This window comes from Ornithodoros turicata, chromosome 7 (assembly GCF_037126465.1).
Source record: "Ornithodoros turicata isolate Travis chromosome 7, ASM3712646v1, whole genome shotgun sequence".
NCBI classification, from domain to species: domain Eukaryota; kingdom Metazoa; phylum Arthropoda; class Arachnida; order Ixodida; family Argasidae; genus Ornithodoros; species Ornithodoros turicata.
Genome location: NC_088207.1, coordinates 42,721,151 through 42,745,920, shown reverse-complemented (window position 1 = coordinate 42,745,920; position 24,770 = coordinate 42,721,151). Strand labels below are relative to the sequence as shown.

At 44.4% G+C, this 24,770-nt stretch overlaps 1 protein-coding gene across 2 annotated transcripts; it reads left to right on the top strand.

The window, feature by feature from the left end:
• The first annotated feature begins 8,904 nt into the window (after positions 1-8,904).
• LOC135401148 (WD repeat and coiled-coil-containing protein-like) lies at positions 8,905-22,675 on the top strand. 2 transcript variants are annotated; one of them, XM_064633358.1, is made up of 11 exons: positions 8,905-9,073; positions 9,654-9,789; positions 12,252-12,433; positions 12,943-13,066; positions 13,126-13,198; positions 13,435-13,499; positions 13,567-13,723; positions 13,977-14,099; positions 14,186-14,281; positions 15,180-15,442; positions 15,998-22,675. In XM_064633358.1, the coding sequence occupies exons 1-11, from the start codon at positions 9,019-9,021 to the stop codon at positions 16,779-16,781; spliced, it is 2,058 nt and encodes a 685-aa protein (XP_064489428.1). In that variant the 5' UTR covers positions 8,905-9,018; the 3' UTR covers positions 16,782-22,675. The 2 variants fall into 2 exon arrangements, with proteins under 2 accessions (XP_064489428.1, XP_064489427.1); XM_064633357.1 differs by having other exon boundaries at positions 15,983-22,675.
• The last annotated feature ends 2,095 nt before the right edge of the window (positions 22,676-24,770 follow it).

The following is a 24,770-nucleotide window of genomic DNA, read 5'->3' as shown; positions in this document are numbered from 1 at the left end:
TGATGAGGACGGTGCCCAGAAGAAGAACAGTCTCTGTTCGAAATATCGGCGGCTTCTGTCCTGAGGCAACTCCCTTCCTACATTCTACCGGTTCGCTGGATTTCTACCCATCTACCGACAACAGAGTGTGTCCCAGCAGGTGGTTCTGCCGGCAACGGTACAATGACGGAAGCAGACGACAATTCCCGACGTGCCTTACGCTCCCTAGGTGGCGCTCATCAAAATTGGCACCAAAAATCCACCAATTTTGCAGATTGCGAGAGCTATCCATTTCAATCCCATCCAATCCACTTGCCACCCAAAATGGCGCTGCCCATGTTGGATAAGGGGGCAAATAGTGAGGATAGGCTGATTGATAGCGCCCCATATTTCAAGACTTCATTGGTCGGAAAGCTGAAAAAGTGGGCGGAGCTTCAGGTATAGGCATGACCCATTAATGGCCAGACTCCCTTTTAATATACGGCCGGCTCTGGACAAACCACTGATCTCGATTGTAAAAGGCTGGATGGCGGATAGGGAGCGCTAGCGTGAAGAAACAGGCCGCCATCTTACTGTACCCACAACAGCCGCCGCAGCGATCATGGCAACTTCTTGCAATTACGGTCGTACCAACCGTACTGGCAGGGTTACAGGGCCTAAATTTATACAGGTGAGTCACTCTTCATCAAGGAATAAATAGGCGTCCATTCTGTATATTTACTTGACCATTATGAAGTGTTTTTTTACCCAAAACGAACACTGGATGCAGGTTGCTTGATCGCTCTTCCGACGTTCAATCGAGCACACTTGCATTTTACCCGGCGGCAAATACAGTTTGAGTGCATAATATGCTTGAAAGAACATGCTACACTACACAGGTAGTGTTGTCATCAATATATGTGCGAGCACTCGAGCGCTTTTTTGCATGCATTGCTAGCATGGTACACGGTGTTCTCTGCGGAAGCAAGTGCCACATTCATTTCTTTGAATTACCTTCGCGCACAAGTTCGGTATTACGTCGTAATGAGACCAAGATTGTCACCCTTTTTCATGTATTTGTATTGTTTTGTGCCTTGGTTTGATTTGTGACAAAGAATCCTACGTAACGGTGGTGTGGCGCGACTTGAATACCGCCTTTGTGTTTGAGCTGTGTCGTCAGCTTGTTGCGATAATAATAATTTGTAGCGTGTCGTGCTATTTGTAGCAGTTTTTAAGGCAAAAGTGGTCTCTCAAAACAGATTTCCTCATAGGGCTACCCAGAGGATCGTTTATGAAGTGTGATGCGACTGAGTGTACAGGTAAGTATTATGTTTCTATCCACGGGTTTCTACTTTACAGGAAGGAATCACTTAAGTGTACGCACTGTGGTTAGTCTCTCTCAATTTTGCACATTTTCTTACATGTTCATGTCAGAAACACACCTTATACACCTTAGGCTCCTTCACCCAGCAATATAATAATTCTATTCCTGTTTAGAAGAGTTACCCATATTCTTTTTAGAATAGTTTTTAACCTTTTCAATTTTTAGAAGATACAGGGATTGTAAACCCTGTTTTAAACTGATGCTTTAACATTTGTCCAATGCATTTGTTAAACAACATATTGTTAAACAACATAAACCAACACATTTTAACAAGCTGCATCCAAACCAATGTTCTGATGTATTATGACCTTTGTTGTCGATGCACCATAAAAATTGGAATAATCATAATCAATACAGGTTACTTCACAGCTGCCTCGACATACTCAAGAAATGGGTGCAGAACCTGCATAGTGCCCACCAACTTTGATTACCACAGCACCTGCATAAAGTAAAAGCATATGTGTCACATGGGATTTTCAAATGTATTCACGGTATATAATACCTTGTATTAACTGTTGTAGATCTAAGCCGCCTCTACAGTACACTCTGAGAAATTAAAACTTGTCAGGGAACTGTGATAATTGTTTCAGTTAATAGGCATGCACATATATGCTATAAGAAGAAAATTATTTCTTGAGAATGCACTTCTCTGGCTACTGGTGTTGTTTACATCTACTGTTGATCACATTCATTTATCACATATTATATTCTTATATATTATTATTCCTATATATATTATTATATTATCACATATTTGATCACATTAAATTTAAAATTCAGCATATATGACAAAATATCAGAAGGGAAGTTGCTATTCATTGCTCATTCCAACCTAAAATTGAGTGCTACAAATTTAGAGAGTGTACCTGTCCATTGTCATTCCTAAAATATATATTGTCATTGTAGCAAGGTGACAAAACAATAAATGTAGTCTTTTGCGACCTCCCTGCACGTTCATTGTATCCTGAAACGCATAAGTGCAAGAAATAAATGTTGAACTTGAATAAACTTGATAATGTTGAATAATATAATGAATGATATAAAATGTTGAATAAACTTGAACTTTTATGTTCTCTTTACTCATCATCATCAGTGATCTTCTTTACAAAAGCATATCGTGTTAGACTTTTTTTGTTTACGTTTCACAGACTGGGTACACGAGGGCCGAAATGACAAAATCACAACTGTTTCAAGCTCCAAATCGTCCTGTTGCAATTTGCAGACCACTGCAAGAGGGCCCTTGCACATCAAAATCTAAGATGGGAGTGACAGTTGATGCAAAGTGGTTCCTATGAGAGACTTCGATGCTTGACAAAATTGTGCAAACTGTGGAAGGTGCCATAGAAGATCTTCAGAAAGTGTGTCTGGTCTCACAACGGTGCTACGACACTCCCTTTTAGATGACGATGGATGATTGGAGTTTCAGATGTGCAGCTGCATTTTTTGGAACATGCTCCACATAACAAGCATGACAAAGTCAGCACTGGATAGCAGGACCCCCATCCCCAAGAAGCTTTTCTCACGCTGCAGTTGTATTCAACAAAAGCATGGGAGTGCTGGAGAAGGACATTCAGTTTGGCACAACCGCGCCTGCAAATAATCAGAACAAATAAAGGAAGAAGCAAACAAACATAGAAGGGCTGTACTTCAAAAAGAGATAAGTCCTGTGTCTCAAGGTGTTACCACTTTCTAAGTAACTTAATTGATTAAGCTTACATCACTACCTGATTAACTGTCCTAACGAGTGTGATCTAATTGCGTGAAGTAATTATTTGCGCTGCTTCGGTGTGTCCATATTTGCGAGGCAAAGCACCGCTGTCGTTTACTAAAAGACTCTTTCTAAGGCGATGCTTGATATAAATCATACTAAACGCATACACGGCTAAAACAACGGCTGTGATTCTACAGAACGATCTCTTTCTGCCATGCCATAGCCTCCTATATACTACAAGAAGTATCCTTCCTTGAAGTATATAGGAGGCTATGGCCATGGGAGTATATCTTTTCCCGGACCGTTCTTTATGGAACAATTTTTGTTCAGAACGCAGTACGGGATATTATATACATGGTTGTTGTTAACCTCAAGTCGTTTCTTATTGAAATATTGGCTGGGAAACGTGCTGTAGTACAATCCCCAGCGCTGCACTGCAGTGACGGTCTAGTTTCGGAATGCAAAACATAATGTAATTAAGAATCGAACGGCAGGACACCTGTGAAACACTGTTAGGATACATCAGTATACTGGCACCTTACAAAATTGTGTGATGACAAACAACGATCAATGCTAGCAGCGCAATAAATACTCACAATCTCTGTTGCCTCCCATTGTTTTCTATGGGCACACACAGCACTTTAGGGCCCACCAACATGGCGGCCCGAAGGCACGCCTCTCCCCCACGAGCCCCTCTCCCATGCGCGATCCAGCCTTTATACATAGAGATCAGTGGGACAAACGGCCCGAGCCAATGACATCTATCGACGAAGCCTCGAAACACAATGCACAACGACGCCTAGAAGACGAGGGGTGTTTGCCAGCTATGTGGAACCCTGTGGAACAGTGACTTCATTTTTGTGCCGTTTTTTGTGTTGTCCTTTTGCCTGTGGCCCGCCCTGATTCCAAAGGGTATAGGCGCCCCCGAACCTGAATCTTCATGCGTCATGCGCACATGCGCTCGCTAATGGAGGGTGCTGTGCCTAATGGGCCTATTTGCTTCGATAGGACATGCGCGTTATTCACGCATATATCCAATTTGACCAGTTCTGGTTTCAGTGTTCAAGGCACGCTTCTTCAACCTAGTGCAGCTGGCATGATAGGCAAGCCTGAGCGATGGGCAAGACACGTAAACGAACACAAACACGATAGGCTCAAAACCAGCAAGACGTTTTGTAGCTTGCATCAGGAACGCAGAGCGAGTGTCCACGATAGCAAATACTTCCAAAACAGTGAAGTTACGTGGAAAAGACAAGACATCACATAATATTTTACCTTGAGAATCTGGTACAAGGTCCCAGTAATTTCCGCAGAAATCGATCACTTGAGGGGGGAGGGGGGGGGCATATGCGTAAGGGTGCATGTTTCATGCGTTGGTAGCCGAGCTGTATTGGGCAATCTAAAAAATTTCAGCGGGGTGCTAAAAAAAACAGGAGAGGGGGTTGTAGGCAGAAGTGTATCTGGGGGGGATTCTGGATGTCCTGACCCCCAATTTCTGTCGTTACATAGAGTTTCAATTTACCTTAAGTAGTGTAGTAGAATACTGGCCAAGACAGGACCCCCCCCCCCCCCCCCCCCCCCGAGAAAATCTTAAATCTGACTCTGGGTGTAGGGCAATCCCTGGGTCCTTGTGTCCGCTAGAATGTTTTTTGCATATTAATATGCGTGCACACCTACTTATACACGTGCTTATAAAGCTGTAATGTAATCTCCGGTGCGGAAGACTTAACGGAGCTCTGCCAGGAGGAAAATGTTTGCAATAGTGGAACCATGCAGTTACAAGTGCAAGTTCCCCGTGCAAACCACTTCGTAAACCAGTTTACAATTGATTTTTTAAGTTGATTCTATGGAACATCAAACTGAAGGAAGGTGTCGGTCTTTACATGTAACTCTATTGGGAGCTTGGGGCTCTTACTGGCCATAGACCTCGCGAGAGGACCACAGGACATAGACACCGAGCGTGCCATTCGGCACGCGGTATACTCTCCCGGAAAGAAGCCTTGTGAAGCCTCTGTAGAAGAAATGTAGTATTACTCGATTTCTCGAGAACGTGGCTCCTCTCTTCGTTATTGCTGTGTATCTCTTCCTCCCTCGAGTTCCGAGTTTTCACCCAAGCCATGTTTTTCACTTTTTTCCGACGTTTCCCTCCGGGCTTCTCTGTATATTTTGCTGTCTGTTTTGTTCTTCAGTGAAATATAATAGCTGGTCTGAAGTCTCTGTGTCGTCCGTATATACTTCCGTCGCCCAGGCTCAGGCTTTGTCTCATAATGAAGTTTGTCCACCATGCACCTTGCACCACCTTATGTCATTTTATGTAACAATAGTGCGTGGAATTCAAGGTGGTGGTGGTGGTGAAAGGACTCGCCGTTGTCGGCCTCACAGAGGTGGGCAACGTCACGACTAACGCCCTGACGCCTAGAATTCAAGGTGGTGGTGGTGGTGGTGATGGTGAAAGGCTCGCCGTTGTCGGTCTCACAGAGGTGGGTAACGCCACGACTAGCGCCCTCGAGGAATGTGCGTCCTGGGCCGACTTCTAAGGGAACTGTGCCGACATATGTCCTCTGTGGAACGTCGTATCTTTCCTCGAAGGTAATCGCTTGGGGCTAAATCTCTGCTATAAATGGGCATGGGGCAAAACCTCCCCGCGTACTTCGACCAGGGTTGCTACCGTCAAATTCTCCGTGTGAGGCCGGGCATTGTCCTGAAGAAGAACGACCCTTCCGGACAAACATCCCAGGCCTTTTCTTGCGAGCTGCGTTTCGCGCGGCACCCTTATTTATCAACGTGGAGTAATATTGGGCATTAACTGTGACCCCTTGCTCCAAGAACTCCGCATGGATGACGTCCCGCATGTCCCAGAAGACAGTTGCCATGGCCTTCCTAGCAGACTGCTACATGACTGCGAAGAGGACGATACCCGAGACAGGGAGAAACACACAACACTCGAGAGACTTCGAGAAACTTTTGAGAAATATTGAGAAATGTGAGAAATTTTGTGTGTGCGTTGTGTGTTTCTCCCTGTCTCGAGTATCGTCCTCTTCGCAGTTATGCACCAGCTAGTCAGCACCCCTCTGCTCCAGACTGCTGCATCTTGCTTTTCTGTGGCGGCGGAGAAGCGTTATGTCGCCAATCCATGCTATTCCTGTTTTTGTCTCTGGGGTGGAATATGATGCATTCAGGTTTCATCACATATGAGCGATTGCAAAAACTTGATCATTTCATCATGCATGCAAAAAATGCATTTCATCATATGTGATTGCAAAAAAATTCGTCCCCCTCGGATTAAAACCGGTTCAGCAGCTGCTCAGAGACTGCCATGCGCGCTCCCTTCCAGTCACAAGTGAGGAGGACGCAGTCTGGACGCAAGCCTAGATTTTCGCTTGCGGTATGATTGAATACCTACCCTGATTTAAAAAGCATTAGGCGGTCCTGAACCTGAACCTGGTTGTGTCAGGGAACCTAACTTGCACAGCCTTTGCGGAACAGTAAGTGCTCGTGAATGATTGTCTCAATACTGCTGACACTATAACGCTGGGCTACAATGTCCCGAACTGTTACTGGCCGGCAGGGGCGGATCTAGGATTTTTCCGAGGGGGGGGGGTTGCTATGGACAAGTGCCAGGTGCATGCTGGGATTGGTCCATTGAACCCTATGTTTAAGTCTGGAATTGAGGGGCGTCCGGACCCCTGGACCCCCCCCCCCCCCCCCCTAGATCCGCGCCTGCTGACCGGTTCTCGAGGATTCGAGGATGGCTTGCTCGACGCCTGCGATGTTCACGAACGTATCCATGTAGTTCATTCATCACGATATCCCGTCCTTCGCCAAACTGTCTGAACCATACCGGCGTCTCCTTTTCGCCTCCGGGGGTACAAGTGGAAAATCCTCCCCCCCCCCCCCCCCGGATTCTTGCTTCCCGAAAGGTGTCTTTTTTGCGCCCCTTTAGGCGGGCTCAGGGAGGGCAGTTGCAGCCAGGGGCGGATCTAGGATTTTCCCGAGGGGGGGGGGGGGGGTCCGCTATGGACAGGTGTCACGTGCATGCTGGGATTGGTCCACTGAACCCTATGTTCAAGTCTGGAATTGAGGGGGTCCGGACCCCTGGACCCCCTAGATCCGCGCCTGAGTTGCAGCCCCTGCGCCCCCCGTAGACGCCGGCCCTGGTCTGAACCATTCGTACACTCTTCTCCTTGACGTCGTTTGTTCTCTATACTGTACGAGGTGAAAAATGTTACAAGGGGTTTCTGAAACAATTTCTACTTCAAACCACTTTGGCCCATAAATGGTTTAAAGTGGAAATTGTGTCATACACCTATGGGAATTGCAGACATTTTTCGACTGGGGTGCCTGTATTATTTGCAATATCTCAGCTGGTTTGACGTTCTCCTTCACAGGGAACTTGATTATATGCATCGCTGTTCCACACAGACACGCTGCTCACCACCATGATAGCTGCCGCTGATGCACGTCCTGCACGTGCTGCTGACCCGAGAAGGATTGCACTTCGTCCTATGAGAGTTTTATTCAGTTATATTCAGGGGCGTATCCAGGATTTTTCTGAAGAGGGAGTCCAGCCATGAACAGCATGCTAGACATTAAACAATATGTGAAGACAGAAATTGAGGGGGGGGGGGGGGGGGGTCAGGACATCCGGACACCCCCCACGCCCCTCTAGATCCGTCCCTGGTTATATTTACTCACTAATTTTTCTCGAGAAAAAGTATCGGTCAACCTTGAACGACCCTTGTATATCCTCTCTTTTCTTTCTTTTTCTTTCGTTGTAGAAAACGACTATCATGCAGGCGAGTTGGTGGACGAACTACATAATGAACAAAAGTCTGGGTCTGGGCATCGCAGAAAACCACAAACTAATTCATTGGGCCTTGTTTGTGTTTGTTTCTCCGCGTTGTCCAGATTCAGGCTTTTCTCCATGATGTATACGGACAACGTCTATGTCAATAACTGTACTTTTTAATTTTTGCACATCGGTTCCTAAAGAGCCTTTTAAAAAATTTGGCCTCATTGATTTGGCCTTATACATGTGATCAATGTAATCAAGTAATTCATTAGCGCCGCCCCCCCCCTTTTTTTTTTAAATCTCAGTTACATGTTCCTGGATTGGGCTTGTGGGTTTATGTACGACCCGGCACCCACCCGACATAATTTTCTATGTCCCCCTCAAATACCGTGTGTTGCGAAATACGTGCACATCCCCACAGCACGTGCGAGGTTCCAATCGCAGCCGCGGGCACATTTCTGTCTTTGATTTTGTGCGGGACGTTCCCGAAAAATGATCCCTCCTTCTTATATTGTCAAAACGCTTCCCTCTCCACCCATAAACAAATAAACAAAGAAAATCTAGCTATGCTGCTATTCTACTGGACAGCTTTAATCCCATCCCTGAATGCTTTAAGATCGATCATACACAGTGCTTCAATAAGCGGCGAAGCACAGTGTATGTGATCCCAGTCTGCAAAAAATTGTGATAATTTTGTCGAGAGCTGCATGTGCTAATGCCGTCAGAGTGTTTCTGGCAGATAAATTCAAGATATAATTCAGAGCTGTTAGATCCACCAACTGTACGGACTCCTAGCTCCTAGCAGCCGGCAGTTCTCACTCTCACTCTCTCACTCCTCTCAGCCATCTAGCGGTTCTCACGCTACCTAGTTTCCTTCTGTCGCGATTGCTGAAATTTTCCAGAGAGAATGACCTTTGCGCTGCTAGTCATAAAATGTAACGATATGTTGGTTAGTCGAATCCGCCACTGGTTACGCCTGCAATACTGTTATTACAGTGCTCCGTTATAATGCCTGCGGCGAGGACCTGGCGCTCTGACATCTGGTGGTGTCTTTCGGAACTGGAGATAAGCATCCCAGTGGGACTGCGGACTGCGGTCCTTCCGGATTTAGAGTTTTTTAATCCGTTTGATTCTACTATGTTTTCAAGAGGAATGTGACCTTTGTGTTGCACGATGGAGTTGTCGCGCTGTAGGATCAGACGAACTGGATGCAATGCGCTCAAAAGCTGTTAGTATACGCTTATTTATAAGATTTTTCTACTGTGCGCATTGCGTATGTCGCTTTGTAATCGGTTTTCTAATCGTTTTCTACTGCACGTTCTCTGGATTTTAGCACTGTGCTGATCATAAAATATATGTGGTTCACTCTAGAACGTGTATATAAAGTGCTTCGGCATTCAGTGATGCCAGGAGTAGCGCTAACGCCACCGGAAAGGCGTGCTTGTAACGGATAGATTTTTCAGGTCAGCATCAGAGGAATGGAAGTACAGCGGGCCACACTGGCCTGCTTCATTGCTTCGGTGTTCCAACTGTTTACTGAGGAACCTATTCGGGAATTTGCATGATAGCAGCACCTAGTTTCTAGACGGAATCGCCTACAGTAGTATGCGGCTTCATGAAGTGTAATGGGTAATGGCAAGCGCTAGGGCTAGCGCGAGCATCGAAAGTGCTGCCTATTGAATAAAAAATAAGTAACAAAATGACCGCTGTTCCGTGCCAAATTACCAAATCATTAATTGCGTAACATTCCTAGAGTTCGACTAGGCCATATCTGCAAAACATAAGTTTTGTGACTTCTATTATTCCAGGTTTTTATTGCACAGTGGGACTTATTTGGGCAGATGGGGATTGTGTGTTCATCACTCCGTTGCAACCACCAAAGAATTCAACCACTAGTCATCATCAAGTCCATTTTTGCCGCCATCAAGTGCTGGGATTATTCAGGTAAGACCTCTGCAGCTGCAGAAATATTTTTGGGCAAGTTAAAAATATGCCTCATATGCTCTATGAATGATCATTTTTCTAGGTCACGTTTTTTCTTTTGTTGTTGTTGTTGTTTTTAAGCTTGTGTAAGCATATTAGAAGCTTTCACACATGTTTATTACTTGAAAGAGCTAGAGCTGTTTGGGACAATTGGATATAAAGGGGAGTGTGCTTCACAAGGCTTCTGTTTTAGATAACCTTTTTATGAATATTAAGGACCTGCAGGAATGGACTTTCATAATGTCTAAAGATGTACTCTAGATGCCCTCTGTTGCAGCACTGTTTAGGTGCATTATCCCAGTTAGCTGCAATCATACCCATGTATTGTCCAAAACATTTAATATATGCTGGAAATGGCACAGCTTGGCACAGCATCTGGTATGGCACCACAGATAAATCTGACCTTATCACCTCTGGACCGCGCTCATCCATCTGCATGGTCACATCTCTCCAATGCATAATTGGTGGTGTGAAGCCATAATAACATCACCATGAAATTAAAGTTTGATGCACCAGGTTTTTACTACACTTCAAAACATTAACAGCAGCATACTGCAGTTTACACTCCATTATATTATTCAGGGGTGACAGAGAGTGAATTTTGTGGTGCCATGAATGTTTAACATGTGCTGTCAAAGAAGGAATTAGTATGCCCTGTTGTCTATATTTGTTATTAAATTAGACTGTTGTTATATGTGTAGATTAATGTATGCAGTGATACATTAATTAACATTGAATAATTGAAATTGCCACCCTCATCTGGAAGTGCATAGTGCTTTTATATATCTTGATTATAATTCGTGTTACGCGAAGAATATTTTCCATTCAATGTCGTGATAATTATGTGCTTTGGCAAGAGGGGGGCGTTGAAGATTGCGAGCCAGTTCTCTGCTCCTTTAATGAACAAAGCCTGTGGCCACAGGAAACCCTTGAGTGGCAGTGAGATGGAATTCGATGTCTCAATGGTTGCGGATACATCCTTTTGTGTGACTATAAAACCTGTTGCTGTAAACTTGGATCTTGGCTTTGTACCAACTCAAGTAATGCTCTCATGGAGTTTCTTTTTTTGACTTGGGTCGCCAAGTGTTATTTGGAAGGGGTGCTGTAGACCTTGCATTCTGTTACTGTGAGCATCAAACATAACAGTACAATTTTTTTTTTTGTCACCATATCTGTTTGAGGCCCTTAAACCGTCTTAAACAGTTAGAGCTTCTAGGGAGAACAAGGCACCATGAAGGCTAGCTCGGAATCATGAATCATAGTTTATTGGAAAACTGATCTCTGTTTTCACTGACAGGCAGGAGGAACTTCATTTATATGATGTGTGCCCAGCCCTCACTCCAGCAGCATTCTGTTATATCTCACAATGAGTTATGTGTATACAGAAAATGAAAAGCTGCATTACTTGTTTAACATATCTCATGCACTGCATGTTCACACTGCATGTTCATGTGTATGCACCTAATATTTCCTGCAATGACATCTGCTAAATTAGAGCCTGTCAGCAATATCTACCATTTTTACATTAGAAAGCAGTGCAATGCACATTAGAGAAAACCAGCAACACAATTTTTTGAGGGTTGAAAACTCTTGCGATGCTGAATCACATGAAGTCGCATCTGGGGCTATGACATGCCAAAGGCTTTCCTTACCATGAGATAAGGACACATATTGTTGCAAGATAGGATGTATTATTGTTGCAGTAGGCCTTTCCCAATACACACTTACAAAACATTAATGCAACACAAGCGACAGGTCATGTACATGCATCACGCGATAGGTGTTTGTGAATGTGCCCACGCATCCTACATTAAATACATGAAGTACGATACGTTTTGTCTCAATTGTTAAAAACTGCCTACCTTCAAGGAGGATCTGATACCTCACAATCAATCAATTGCAAAGAGAAGTTTTGCAGGGTCTTGTTTCATTATTGCAACCAAAGTCATGGAATGCCATGTGTGGTCCTTCCGGTGCCTACTTCTCTTGGTTGTTTTCAATCTCCGTTCTCCGGACAATCTGTGTTTTTTTTTCTTCTTCTTCTCCTTCTTCATTTTAATGCATTCATTTAGTTAATTCTTTCATGAGCTCATCGATATCTTATATTAGAGAAATACCTCTCTATGCCTCTGATGTTGCCCTCTTCCTGTTGATGTGTTTGAGCATGTACAAAAGCTTTTCTGAAGTTTCCTTACATTCCTGCTGAGCAGTATGAAATCTACAGCAAGGGACCTTGATTTGAAGTCCTCTGAAAAACAGGTGTTACAGGCACATAAATGTTGCCTAATTCTTGGGCTTACTGCTAAGTATGTCAGTATTGATTCCTTCTGACCCTTATGCCTATTCAAAAGTTAACAAAGGATTGCAGCATGGGAAAAATTAGGATGGGAAGTGATGGTGGTGTTGTTGTTATTGCTCTAAAGGACGGTGCACGGCCTATGCTATAGCAGTCCTAAGAAATGGCCCCCCTTCATCAGCGTGATTGCCGAGAGAGTGGATGACGGCTCCTTAGAGCTTTCCATCTGGCGCATGAACACTGCTGTGCAGTGTGTCTCCTTCTCTAAGTGGTGCGTTCTCTCTCTGCCGCAGTTACCAGTGCTGCAGGGTAAGCTAATTTCCTCTACCTGCAAACAGTTGCATGCAGTTGCATATTTAACATACCTAATACTTTTTATTGTGGTTCTCAACCGTGGTTCTGCAGAACATTGTTCTGAGGTTTTGCGAACATATTACTGTTGCGCTCCCGCAAGTAAGCTCCGCCAGCTTTGGTATCCAAGAGTGCACAACATCTCAGTGTTGGCATCAGGACTGCCATCAAGATCACCCCATGTCGTGGCTGACGCTTGTCATAGATATAATCAATCAGTCGATGTCAATAATTTGCACCTTGTACGGCATCTATCGCTCACAATCCTTATCTCCACAGTTACGTCTATCATTACATGTATCTACCATATATATGTATCTAGTATATCTATCGTGTTGGTGCAATCACGGATTCCCTCACATAACATAAATCGAGAACCACTGCTTTATTATAGTTATTATTATTACTGCGAGCCTACAAGAGGTATGTGCCAGATGTGAAACCTTTCCTTGTTGGTGTCATTCTAGGGTGCCTCTGGCATCCGGAGAAGGATGTCTTTTGTTTGGTGTTCAAGGACTCTGCCCGAATCTATGTTATAAATGAAGACAACTCTGAGCTACAAGAGGTCAAGGCCATCACCCCATTTGCTGGGTAAATCCATTTGCTGCCTGTGCTCTGCTGAAATGCTGAAATATCGGAATGCTCTTCAGGTCAAGATTTGTTTGTGGAACCTGGAGCAAGAATGGTAAAAGGCTTATTTTAGCCACAGAATCCACACTTATGGTGAGTATTTACCTGTTATATGGTCCGCTGACGTGTGACCAGATATCAAAAGATCAGTGTGCACATTCGTGTACACATTGACACACTGCTGCTGATCGCATAGCACATGTTTCACTCTGCAGGGCCATTTGCAGTACACAACGCAGTAGCGCGAATGCATGCTATCGCAGTTTAATTGTGAGGCACTTCTCTTATTTATTTTGTCCCTTATACTGGCATTTTTGTTCCTCTAACAGTTTTATAACATCCCGTGTTCTGACATCGAGCAAACAGAAATGGAGGTGATCCTCGGCCTTGAAAGGTAACAATATCTGGTAACCTTTGGCAAATTACGGCGGTTGACATAACCACCGTTGTTTCCATTTCAGGGTGTGTTGTATTGAAAGCCTAGAAGGTGATCGCTTCGTTTGTACTGTGGAGCTTCCTCTGGATAGCATGGTGGTACGCAGCCGTTCTGAGCGCTACCTTCTTGACCAGACCAGGGGCCCGCTAGAGACCTTGCTCAACATTCACGCTGCCACTGAGGTAAGTGTTGCCGCTGTCCAAAGTGCTCTGCTGGTGAAGACAGCAGGCACACCACAACAGATTCCTGACACAAACTGTGAATTTAGGGAAGTGTTTTCCTTCGGTGTTCCCTCGTTTTGTGCCATCCGGACTGCATTGCATGTCACAGGGCTAATATCTGAGACACCTCTTTTTTTTTCTGTAGAGCTGCAAGAACAATATGGATGGTTTTGGAAACGAATGTTTTCTCATTTTAGTTCTTCATCTCATGTAGGGCCCATTGGAAGGCAGTTCTCAGTTGTTTCTGCTCCAGTGGAACCCTGATACCGACAAACCGGAGGTCCGAAGTTGGGATGAGCTTTATGGAATTCTCTCTCCAGACCTCTTGGCTGTTGAGGTGAAAGTCTAAAGTTGCTGTCAATGTCTGTTACCTTTGCATATCAAAAAAAGCTTTGTTGAGACCACTAAGTTCTCCCATTTCAGCCGTCATCGAGTCTTATTGTTGTTGGGAGCAATAGCTGCCATACCTTGTATGTGTATGGAATAGTTGACGAACAGCTGGAGAAGCTACATGACATAGTAAGTACAAGGCATCTCTCGGAGTGCAAGACGATTTTTGTGACTTTTGTTGTTATCGGAGAATTCACTACATAAAAATTAGGGGTAAACTTTGTAAAACAGAAATAGTCTCCAACATATTTTTTATGACTTCCAAGAAATTGATGTGCATTAGAAAGCAGTATGAAATTTTAGTCAAAAGCAAACCTAAAATTTTCCTCCTGAAGTTTGACCCAGAGCAGCTCGAGACAACTCTTTGTCACCTGCGATTGCTGTTCGCTTCGTGACACACATCATCATGGCAAATTTCTGTTTGCTCACATTTATTTACTGCATGCGTTCACTAGCAGCAAAATTGGAAGTGGGAAGGTTGGAAAGAAAGGAAGTGGGAAAGACGTTGTCGATGGACCAAAGATAATGTTTCTGAACGGCTTGTATCATTGGCCACCATTGATTCTTCTAAGATTTGGATGCACGTACGTTCGAAATGGGCTAAACATTGAGCTACACTGGTTCTGTGCAATGCCAGATGGTGACAATTTTTAGGTATTAGTCATTTTGGGTAGGCTAGGTTGTGCCTAAGCAGTGAAGAGTTGGAGAGCAGCTAAGTTTTTAGGTTTGTTAATGGTTGTTAGGGTTTTTAGGCTGCAATTTTTAGGTTTTAGTGATTTTGGGTAGGCTAGGTTGTGCCGAAGCAGTGGAGTCGGAGGGCAGCTCAATTGTTACGTTTTTAATGGCTTTTAGGGGTTTGGGGTTTTTTTTAAAGGCCTTTTAGGCTGCAATTTTTAGGTTTTAGTGATTTTGGGTAGGCTAGGTTGTGCCCAAGCAGTGAGAAGTCGGAGGGCAGCTCATGACAGCACTGGAGTTTGCACGCGGAAGACCTGTGACTTTACACATACCACTGTTTGGAATGTCACAGAACCTTCCAAAGGAGGAACGTCCCAAAGGGGTGACAATTCACAACCAAGAAGCCCTTCTGATGCTGGCTAAGCTCCCTGAAGAAGAGCGTCAGGTGCTGTCATTGCCACGCTCAGAGTTTGTGGAGTATGAGGTGGTGCTGCAAAGCATTCCACTGTCGGGCAGCGCTCAGCCACAGGGTTCCTGCACACTGCAGACATTACTAGGACAAGCTGCAAAATCGTCCATTTCCCTGGATAGTGCCGTCTCCGACCCAATCAATAGGTATGCATTTGTGAGCAGGGTTCTTGTCTTTTGTTGATCACTCACCAAGTAGAAGCTTTGTTCATCATTGCTTCCATATGAATACCGCATAAGCAAAACTAGCATTCTAGTTAGACGTCTGCAACTAAAGTTAACTTTCAAAACCCAAATATTATCTTTATTCGAATCTAGTGTGTCCCTGAATCTAGCACACACCCTAATGCCCGTCCAGAATAAAATGGATGACAACAACAACTTTATTGCGAGATGATGACTGGGGAGTTTCATCACCGGGGGCGATACTCCACCCCATTGCTGGTGGTGATGCAGGGAATGAAATAATGAGCCCCTTCACAATAAGGATCGAAGCAAATAATATCAAACAGTCTGGTGCTGCTTGAGATGGCAGTCATCAAAGTTATCGCGTGTCTCCTTTTCACCACCTCCAGGTAAATACTCCCACCGACGAGCACAGCTAAGCAAATGGTTGTGAGATATATAGACAGTGTATTGTAGTTGTATCGTGTATTGGTTAGTGTGGCATATACCAACAGTTAGCAGGGCCCTACCACCCAGGTATGGCAGGTCAAGTGGTGTTGCTGCCCCAACAACAGCAGCTGCATCTACAGCCAGTTCCAGTCACATGCTCAACATGGCGGAGCTGGGACGCAACAGCGGTGAAGCTGCAGCCACAATGACCTGGCCACGAGGTCTGCTGGGAGACCTCAAGAGCCACCTGCAATCGGCCTCCCAGAGACCGCCGTCGCACGCGTCTGCCACCAGTGAGAGCCACCTAGCCTCTCGTCACCAAGAGCCTCCACCACTAGTGGAAGACCTGACCAGTCTTCTCCACTTCCACGAAGCGGGACGTTCAGACCATCGCGGAGATTCTGTCCCGGCCAATGACCTACTCGACCTATCCAGCCTGCTCTCGGGCGGAGCCCTCTCATCCTCCGAGCTGCTCGTCGGCAGGAATTTCGAAGAGCTAGACGGGGAGGCCGTGCTGGGCCGTGGTGGGTTTCACGAGGAGTTTTTCAAGAAATCGCGAGAGGACAACGCGAGTCGACATAAGGACGTCACCGGTATGCCTCACGCTCCCGTGGCAGGAGGAGCACACACCCTCCCGAGAGCTGCCGAGCACAGAACGGGCTCCGAGGGTCCCGCACTGCCTACACTGGGCTCGGTAGCCTCACGACTGGCAGGGCTCGAGGGCTGTGTGGCCACGCTCGGCCGCAGCCAGAGTCGGGAGTTGCAGGAGATCAAGAATGAGCTGTCAGCTATCCGGCGACTGCTCATCTCGGTGCTGTTCCATGTGCTGCCAGAGGAGGCGAGGTCTGACGCGGTGGCCAAGTACACATGACTCTCTGTGGGCAGAGCAGATCGCAAAGCGAGGGTTGCCCAAGCTGCAGGCCGTGCGGGCATCACGGACAGCAGCGCCTCCTAGGGGAGGAAAGGGGATCCAAGACGTCTGGATGTGGGAGAAGCCTGTGCGTTGCATCCTTTCTCAACGGTGTGAAATTTTAGCTGCCACTAACGGGATTCAGTGGGTACTGGACAGGGCTATGTTGTACAGTGGTGGATTATAGAATTTTTTTTTCTTTTTCCGCTCACTTCGCTAATATTGTTGACGCAAAAATAATTGCAGCAATGCTGGCTCGACATATGAGGCTCTGGCATCGTCCTCGTAGCAAATATTGTTTCTAGTATTGCTAAGGGACTTGTTTGTATTGACATGCTGACAAGCAAGATGCATGCTGCCTGTAATCAGCAGCAATAGTGTATGCCTGAGGGCTACAAATTTTCCAAGGACCATATATATTAGAATGAATGTAGTGGTGAATTTGCGAATGAAGCGTACGGTCGGTACAGTGCAAGTTTCTCCCACATTTGTACACAGTTGGAACCAACCCTCCAAAAAACGAGGCTGTCTTATCGTGGCCAACTCAGTGCGAATTGAAAGGTGCGAAAGAGTGCCAAGCTCATTTGCCTGTCAGGGAACCTCCTTCTCATTCCTTGTCAGGGGCACAAAGTGTGGAACTTATAGGCAGTGAATCCCCGTAAAGAGACATAATTTATTTCCCTGGTAATTTATTTTTGTTGTTGCCGAATATTATATTGTTTGAATTTTAAAGATCTGCGCTTTGCTGTAGTTCATGTCATTTTGGAGTCATCACACTTTGTATGTCCTATTGTCAAATTTACAGTTGTATGTATGTGTTAGTTCTATTTTTAAAGGGGCTATGAAACTCCAGATCTTCCGTTTTTATTGTAAAAGTTAAGTTATTTCTCTTAGAGTGTAGCTGCTCATTTATTTTTATACTTTTCCATTCCATCTCCTGTTCTCTTGCTCGTATGGTTCAAACGCAAAGCCAAAGTTATGCTCAATTCAGTGCTTGGGGATTAGAGCACTGCACGGGCTCGTGCATACCCGGGGGCCCGGGCCGGGTAAAGCCTTCTTTTTTTTTGCGAGCCTGGACTGGCTCGGGTTTGACGATCATAGGCCAGGCCCTGGGCCGTACATTGCCGGGCCTAGGTCGGATTCGAGCCTGTATTACCCCTTTGTTAGTCAACCACAGTCAAATTTTACAGCCTGCAATTTTACAGGTATGCAGCCGTCGGCCCGGGCGGGTAAATCAAAGGAAAGCCGGGCCAGGGCCGGGCCCGAGCCTAAAAATGTGGCCTGTGCAGTGCTCTACTTTGGGATACAGTGCTTGTGTATGCGGATATTGGCAAATGTGTACATAGAAACATGTTAGAGACATGCTCAGGTTACTTGTACTTTTAATGCCAGATTGCGCTGCATATTTACACTTTGGTAAAAGTGGTTTCCACACAGCACCTGTCGGGCTGTTCTGAGTTATCTGTTTCGTAGCCCCTTTAACCCTGTTGAATTACTTCCCATCATTCCATTGCCTTGTTCAGTGTCCAACAAATGGTGGCTATGCTGCTTGTAAAGAGGTTATATTGGAACATACATTTGAAAATGTGAAGTTGTGGGCGCAGCCAGGCACAGAATTAAGGCTTCAAATAATGTTTAAACACGGAGACGCATTTTGCAACAGCATTCCCATTCTAGCCTGTATTGAAATAGTTTCTGTGGAGCCTGCTTTCTTTCTTATCATTAGACCTCTTAACTCTCCTTGGCTGTGCTTCACATAAAAATATGCATAACAGTAGTGTATATCAGATCCTTAGGACCACTGTATTTAGGAAAATTTATATGACTGTAGAAATTAGAGAAGCAGGCCTTGAAATGTAATGTGTACACACGGAGAAAAGAGCATTTACCTTCATTGATGAAACTAAAATGAGCAGGGTGCTAGCCACTATAACCAATAGCAGCGAGTCCTTTGAGTTTTTAGGAACATTAATAGAACTACGTTGCCCCATTTAGAGAAAGGCACACCTATGTGCTGAAGGGTCGCATACACATGGCAAGAAAACAAATCTTCGCTTGGGCTCTCCACATCCTAACCAGCAAATCAAAAGCAGGCAAAAGAAAAGAAAAAAAAAACTTGCAACTTGTTGGTGAGAGTACAGCCCTCGTACTCGAGCCAGAAGCTTCATTTTTGCTCTGGACGCGGACCGGGATTCAAAGCACAGACTAACAGAGGAGAAAAAAAACTATCAGAGGCCGCGATGAGAGCAAGTGTGACACGGTTCTTGCTAATATTACTACGTAGTACTTAGGAGAATCACTTTCATATAACGAGACACGTGTACACCAAAACATATACACCGACTTTTCATGTGTATATATATATATATAAATATACCTACATTTATAAGAGAAAAATACGGAACACAGCATTGCGTGATATTGCGCTGCACCATTGGGTCACATTCACGACTGTCCAAACATTCCAACATGACGATCTTGAAGGCCGAGCCTTTTAGGTGGGAACAGTTACTTCCAGTGATTTCAGTATTTCTGCCTGAATATATAGTATATTACATACATATAGTATTACTACTGAGACTGTTGTAAGCTGCAGCAGGACCTGTAACATGTTTGTTTCCAGATGCTGGTTTCAAACGACAGTGTTGGCGTAAGGAGAAGAAAAAAAAAAAACCTTGATGGGCTACATGGTGGGATACACTAGTTCACGATGCAAACATTGTATGTAATCGGAAAATGTGATAGCCACCCACAGCAATGAGCATTCACAGGAAACATTTTAGCCCCTGCCATTTAATGGGTTGTAAGGCACACATTGTTGGAGTTACCTTCTCATAATGTAGGGGGAGTGCTGGACGGCTGTGTTATGTTTCTGCGATTGTACAGCCCGCATCAGATTCAACTTGAACGTGGAGGGGGTTTGGAGGGTGGTTTGGTTTGGTTTTGGCGCTGCCAGGATGGCATAGTTCCCGCTTCAAGAGGCTGGAGCAGTGTTCAAGTTAACTTTGATGAGAGCCGTACAATAATGGAACCTTGTGACAGAGAACTAGAGGAGCTGCTCAATAGAGTAAAAATTTTTTTTTTTTTTCTGTGGGGGCAAACCAGTGAATTCTCATGTGAATACTACACATTACATAGTGAATACAATAATACCCATAGTGAATACTTAAATAGTTAGGCAGCTTAAATCAGGGTTGAGTGAATTTTTTTTTTTCTCTCTCTCTCTCTCTACTTTGGAGACACAAGGACACCAAAAAGGTCTCTGTGGAGCAGCCAATGCAGAAGACAAATGCAGGGAACCTCTTTGTACTGGTTACATAAGTCCTGCATACTGTGTCCTAGTTAGTGTCCACTGAGGAATTTTTGCGTAGGTGGTCTCCAAGAAAGGACCTGTTCAACCAGATGTTCCGAGGCACTTCACAGGTGCTTTAGGTGCAGTTTTTATCTACCTGGACAAAGAAATTGCACACGTTGTGCCATGCAGCTCACTTTGCGTCTCTGTTGCAGACTGAGTCCCGCGAGAAAGTAGCAGTCATGAAAACGCGTTCAGATAAACATTGTGGCAATTAGAGTGAAATGCTGTTGATAAGATGAAACCTGAGTACTTTCAATATTCAGAACTGATGGGTGCATACATGGGCCCATCGCGGCAATTAAAGCGGGAGATACAGGATTGCGGATGGCGCTACCAACGGGAAGGCATACTGCACATGCATTCAGGTTGCATTTGTTTCTGTTTTAGCTCTAGAGATTCGTGGCTTCCTTTCCAGGCATGTCAGTGTCATCAGAGGATCTGAAAGTGCAGCTCATCAGCCCCATACGCCATAGATTTAAAATATGAAAAGACACTTTTGTTCCGTCTTACATCGAACAAAACATCTGGGGTAGTAAAGCGCGCATCACTGCGAGTATAGTTTTTTAATTTTTGTTAGTGTTATATTTTGTTGTAAGCCACATGTTGATTCGATGTGGCTGCGACATTCTCCATAAGAGCATATGAGCTGGGATTTCACTGTCAGTTCCTCTTCTAAAATTTGTCATTCCTAAATTTGGGTCTCATTTGGAATACGAGCCGACCAAAGCGTTGAACAGAGGCATAACGGTGTGCTATCATGCATATTCTGCCATGTACTCGTCCTCTTAGCTGTCTGGTTTGTGGAGTACGTTGAGACGGAAGCATAAATCCACAGCTCATAAAAAATGCTGTGTACCTTGTGCTCTTGGCGTTTGGAATATGAAGTTCGTGTAAAGCAAAAGCAGTATACCATTGTGGTGTGCAATGGTTGATCCCTGCCGGTGCTCTGTTCCCATCACTACTCACCTTACCTCGTACTAATTCGAGGATCTTTGAAAGGTACAGACCAGAAACTATACATAGAGGCACTAACTAGTTAAGCTTGTACAATATTTACCTGTATATGCCAAGTGTAAAATTTTGCACATTTTCTTTGTTAACCATTCAGGGTTTGCCAAACGAGTAATTCCATGTGCAGACGTGTCAATATACCTGTCATTTTGTAACGCGTGATGCAGATTCATTTTTCGGTAACATTCCGTTAACATTAACAAACTTCACAAGTCGGCACATGATCATGGGATTGAAAGATGGGAAAGATCCTACGACACATTACGAGGTATGCAACACAACATCATATTTGCTTTGTTGGCACTAACGTTAACTTTGAACAATGAAGGAAACTGTGTTATTTTGGATGACCCTTTCAGCATAGGTCAGCCCCCACAGATATCCCTCGCCATCTTTGGACGTTAGAAGAAGAAATGCGTTCCTCATTTGCGAGGAAAGGCACCTGTTACGGGGAAGTGCAAGGGTTTTTTGAGAGATAAATTTATACGCTTAACCACTGTCGTGCCGCGTCTGGGAAGCCCTCCGTATATTGGCCGCATTGTATGTGCACACTTCTTAAAATCCCGTGCACCCTCGAGTATGTGTGTACGTGGCACGGCAGCCTCAGCTAGCTGCAAACCAAGGGGGTCAGTTCAAGCATGAATATATTACCATCATTGCTCAATGTTTTTGATACATCAGTCGTGTAGATTTAGCAATGTGGCTGAAATTCTCTGTGTAGACTCGTGAGACTGTGTCCATGTAGGAAGTTACGTGACGGGTGATGCCACTTTTGTTTTATTGTAAGCGACTGATGATAATGCTTTTTGCCACGGTTGATGATATAACACTTTTTTTTTTCTTTTTTTTTTGTTGTCCACATGCTGTGTTACCACTGTTATGTCTGAGCATAGTTGCTGTTACCCTGTGATGTAATGATTGGTCATAGTCCTTATGAGTTTGTGTGAACGACTGCATACTTTTGCTGGTACCTTTGATTTTGCAAACAAGAGACGGGTAGTTTTCCAGACGAAGATCCAATGGACTTGCCACCAACAGGAGTGGTGGTGGTGGTATGCCCCAGAGCGCACGTATCCCGGGTCATACTGCCTTCTCTGCTAGAGATGGAGTGTTTCCTTCCGGTCTAAATATACGCACTTCTGTTGGTCTTTTCGTTTGGAGAACTATGGTGTCTGCAATGTTGTTTACTCAAGTGCAACAGTACAAAATATTTCCTTCGGGGTGGTGCACAATTTTCTTTTCTATTTATTTAATAATGACTAGATAATCTGGAGATGTTGCTATGTCAGCATGCCAAATAATCAAATGAGAAGGTCAGATTCAAGTGCATTTTGATACCTGTTTCTATTTGAGATACCAGCTGGCATTGCATCAAATGCAGATTGTACTGCGGGCATTGGGAGTGCAATCCTGAGCAATCAGTTTACAGTACAGTAATTGTCAGGCTTTTTTTGTATAAATTTAGATTAAATGCACGTCCTCTTGCTGGCGCAGTTGTCTTCATGCCAATGTTATATTTGAAAACTAGTCATTTCTCATTTGGGTTGATGTCACGAAAACGTTGAGACGTACCACATGCTTTTTTTTTTTTTTGACCAGGCAGAGTTACACAATACGATCGTCGGAGCGTGCTGGCATTTTCCTTTGTGTTATAATATTTGCAAGGCTGGACAGATTCCAAGCGACAGTGCAGTGTGATAATGAATGTGGAAAAGTTTGTCACTTGTTCTGTTGCTCATGCGCTGCTTTTTTTTCCCCCTCTCTTTGATGCCAGGTGCTTAGCAGCATACGTACTATGGGTTCAAGTTGCATGTGGTGCATCTGTTGCTGTAGGCTACACAGTTGCGGCATTATGCTGCACTAGACTCGCCCTCCATACGAAGCACAACACACTTGTTAGAAAGCTCACATCCCAAAGCTACGTGCAGCAAAGAGTAGCAGTTCCGAAAAAATAATGCTGGGCACGAATGTCATCACAGGTCCTAAGTGAGCGGGAGATGCAACTCCCTTTTCATTTCACGACACCGCACCTAACCTAGCATGCCATTCCCAGTGCATTTTCAGTGTGCCGCCCTTGGTCTTTTGCCAGATAAAGTTCAGATACAAACATATTAGTATACTTTTGCTTCAGTTACTTCACTACCATTACAATCAAATTACTTCACCTATCTCCAGAGTGATTCAAGCATTCTTCTGTCAGGCCCACAGGGTACTGGAAACTGGAGCTACGTTAAGTGGATAGTGCCATAAAGGCTTGCCACATAAACTGCCACTGCTGCAAGGTCAGACTAGTATAGAAGGACATCTGTTTTGAATGTAAGAATATAACTATGTTTATTCACTTGCCAAAACCCACTCCATGTTTGAGACTGCAATGGGAAATGTTTTCTAGCCTCACCTTCAGTGCCAGTAATTCCGTACGTAATTTAATGCCATGCTGAAAAGTGTGTGGTTTCGTGAGATGCTCGTCCCCCTTGCTTTATCCCGCGTGCCTGGTAATGTGCGGTAACGTGCTGTAATGTGCAGTACACACCCGTAACAGTGTTGAGCAACTTGCACATTAATTTGGAAATTCACGGTAGACAGCACGATGCAACGGGTCCCAAATACCACCGTCTGTTTATTTTACCTGATGCAGCACAGTGACAAGTACTCATTTTACACTGAGTAAGCGAGAAAATATATATTTAACATATTCCATATGCTTTCATTAGCATTTATTTTGAATGAGCCATTTGTGATATATTTTCAACTATGTTCTTACAGCAATATAAAGTATTTCTTTTTTGGTTGGGCTTGTAAGACAATAAATGCTGTGTTTCTAAGTTGTTGTAATCTTATATATTTTGCAATTAGGCTTCTGACAAAGGCCAGCACATGAGGTGAACAATACCACGCTTATGTGTTTGTTTCAGCAATACGTTCATAGCTATTAGGATTGTGGTAACTCCGTGAGCATAGTTCAAACGAGCATTACGTTCAACACGCTATATGCTGTTCAATGCATGTACGTAAAAACAATTGCAAGAAAACTTTAGGGCCAGTTTAGGGGATGCTATGTTTACCAAATGTCTGTATGGTGATATTGAAACTTTCCAAGGCAGCTTGGCAAGCTTGATGCCCAGAAGCAAAAGACCACATACTTACAATATGGCCATGTTCATTCTTTCAGGCTTCTTTTTTTTTTTCCTTCGTGTTAGCGCTGCAAAGCAACTGTGTCTATGAGTGGTTGACAGATGCAGAAAGGACAGCAGGAAGGAGTGGCGGGGGGGGTTACAGTCTTACTTTCTTCTGGTTTACTGGTACTCATCTTCTGCTGAATATGTGCAACACTGCTCTTGCCAGAAGGGTGTGTTCTCATAAGCTTCGTTATGCAAGTGGGTTGGTACTATGTTCTTTTTGTTTTGTTTTCCTACTGTCTGGTGTTACTGCTGCATTCGAATTTTACAACATGAGACGCTACACATACTTTAAACCAGGATATGGCGTGTAGACAACCTCTTAGTTCGAGGCACAGAGAGCACAACAGACGTCTTGGTGCTGTGCCGTAAACACGAAGGGTACTGGTACCCGTGTGCAGGAGG

Bases quoted from the DNA above. Each gene is read 5' to 3' on its own strand.
- LOC135401148 (XM_064633357.1), top strand. From the start codon at position 9,019: ATGGAGTTGTCGCGCTGTAGGATCAGACGAACTGGATGCAATGCGCTC. The intron at 13,067-13,125 runs GTAAATCCATTT...AATGCTCTTCAG, and splicing joins GCCATCACCCCATTTGCTGG to GTCAAGATTTGTTTGTGGAA. The intron at 13,199-13,434 runs GTGAGTATTTAC...TTCCTCTAACAG, and splicing joins CCACAGAATCCACACTTATG to TTTTATAACATCCCGTGTTC.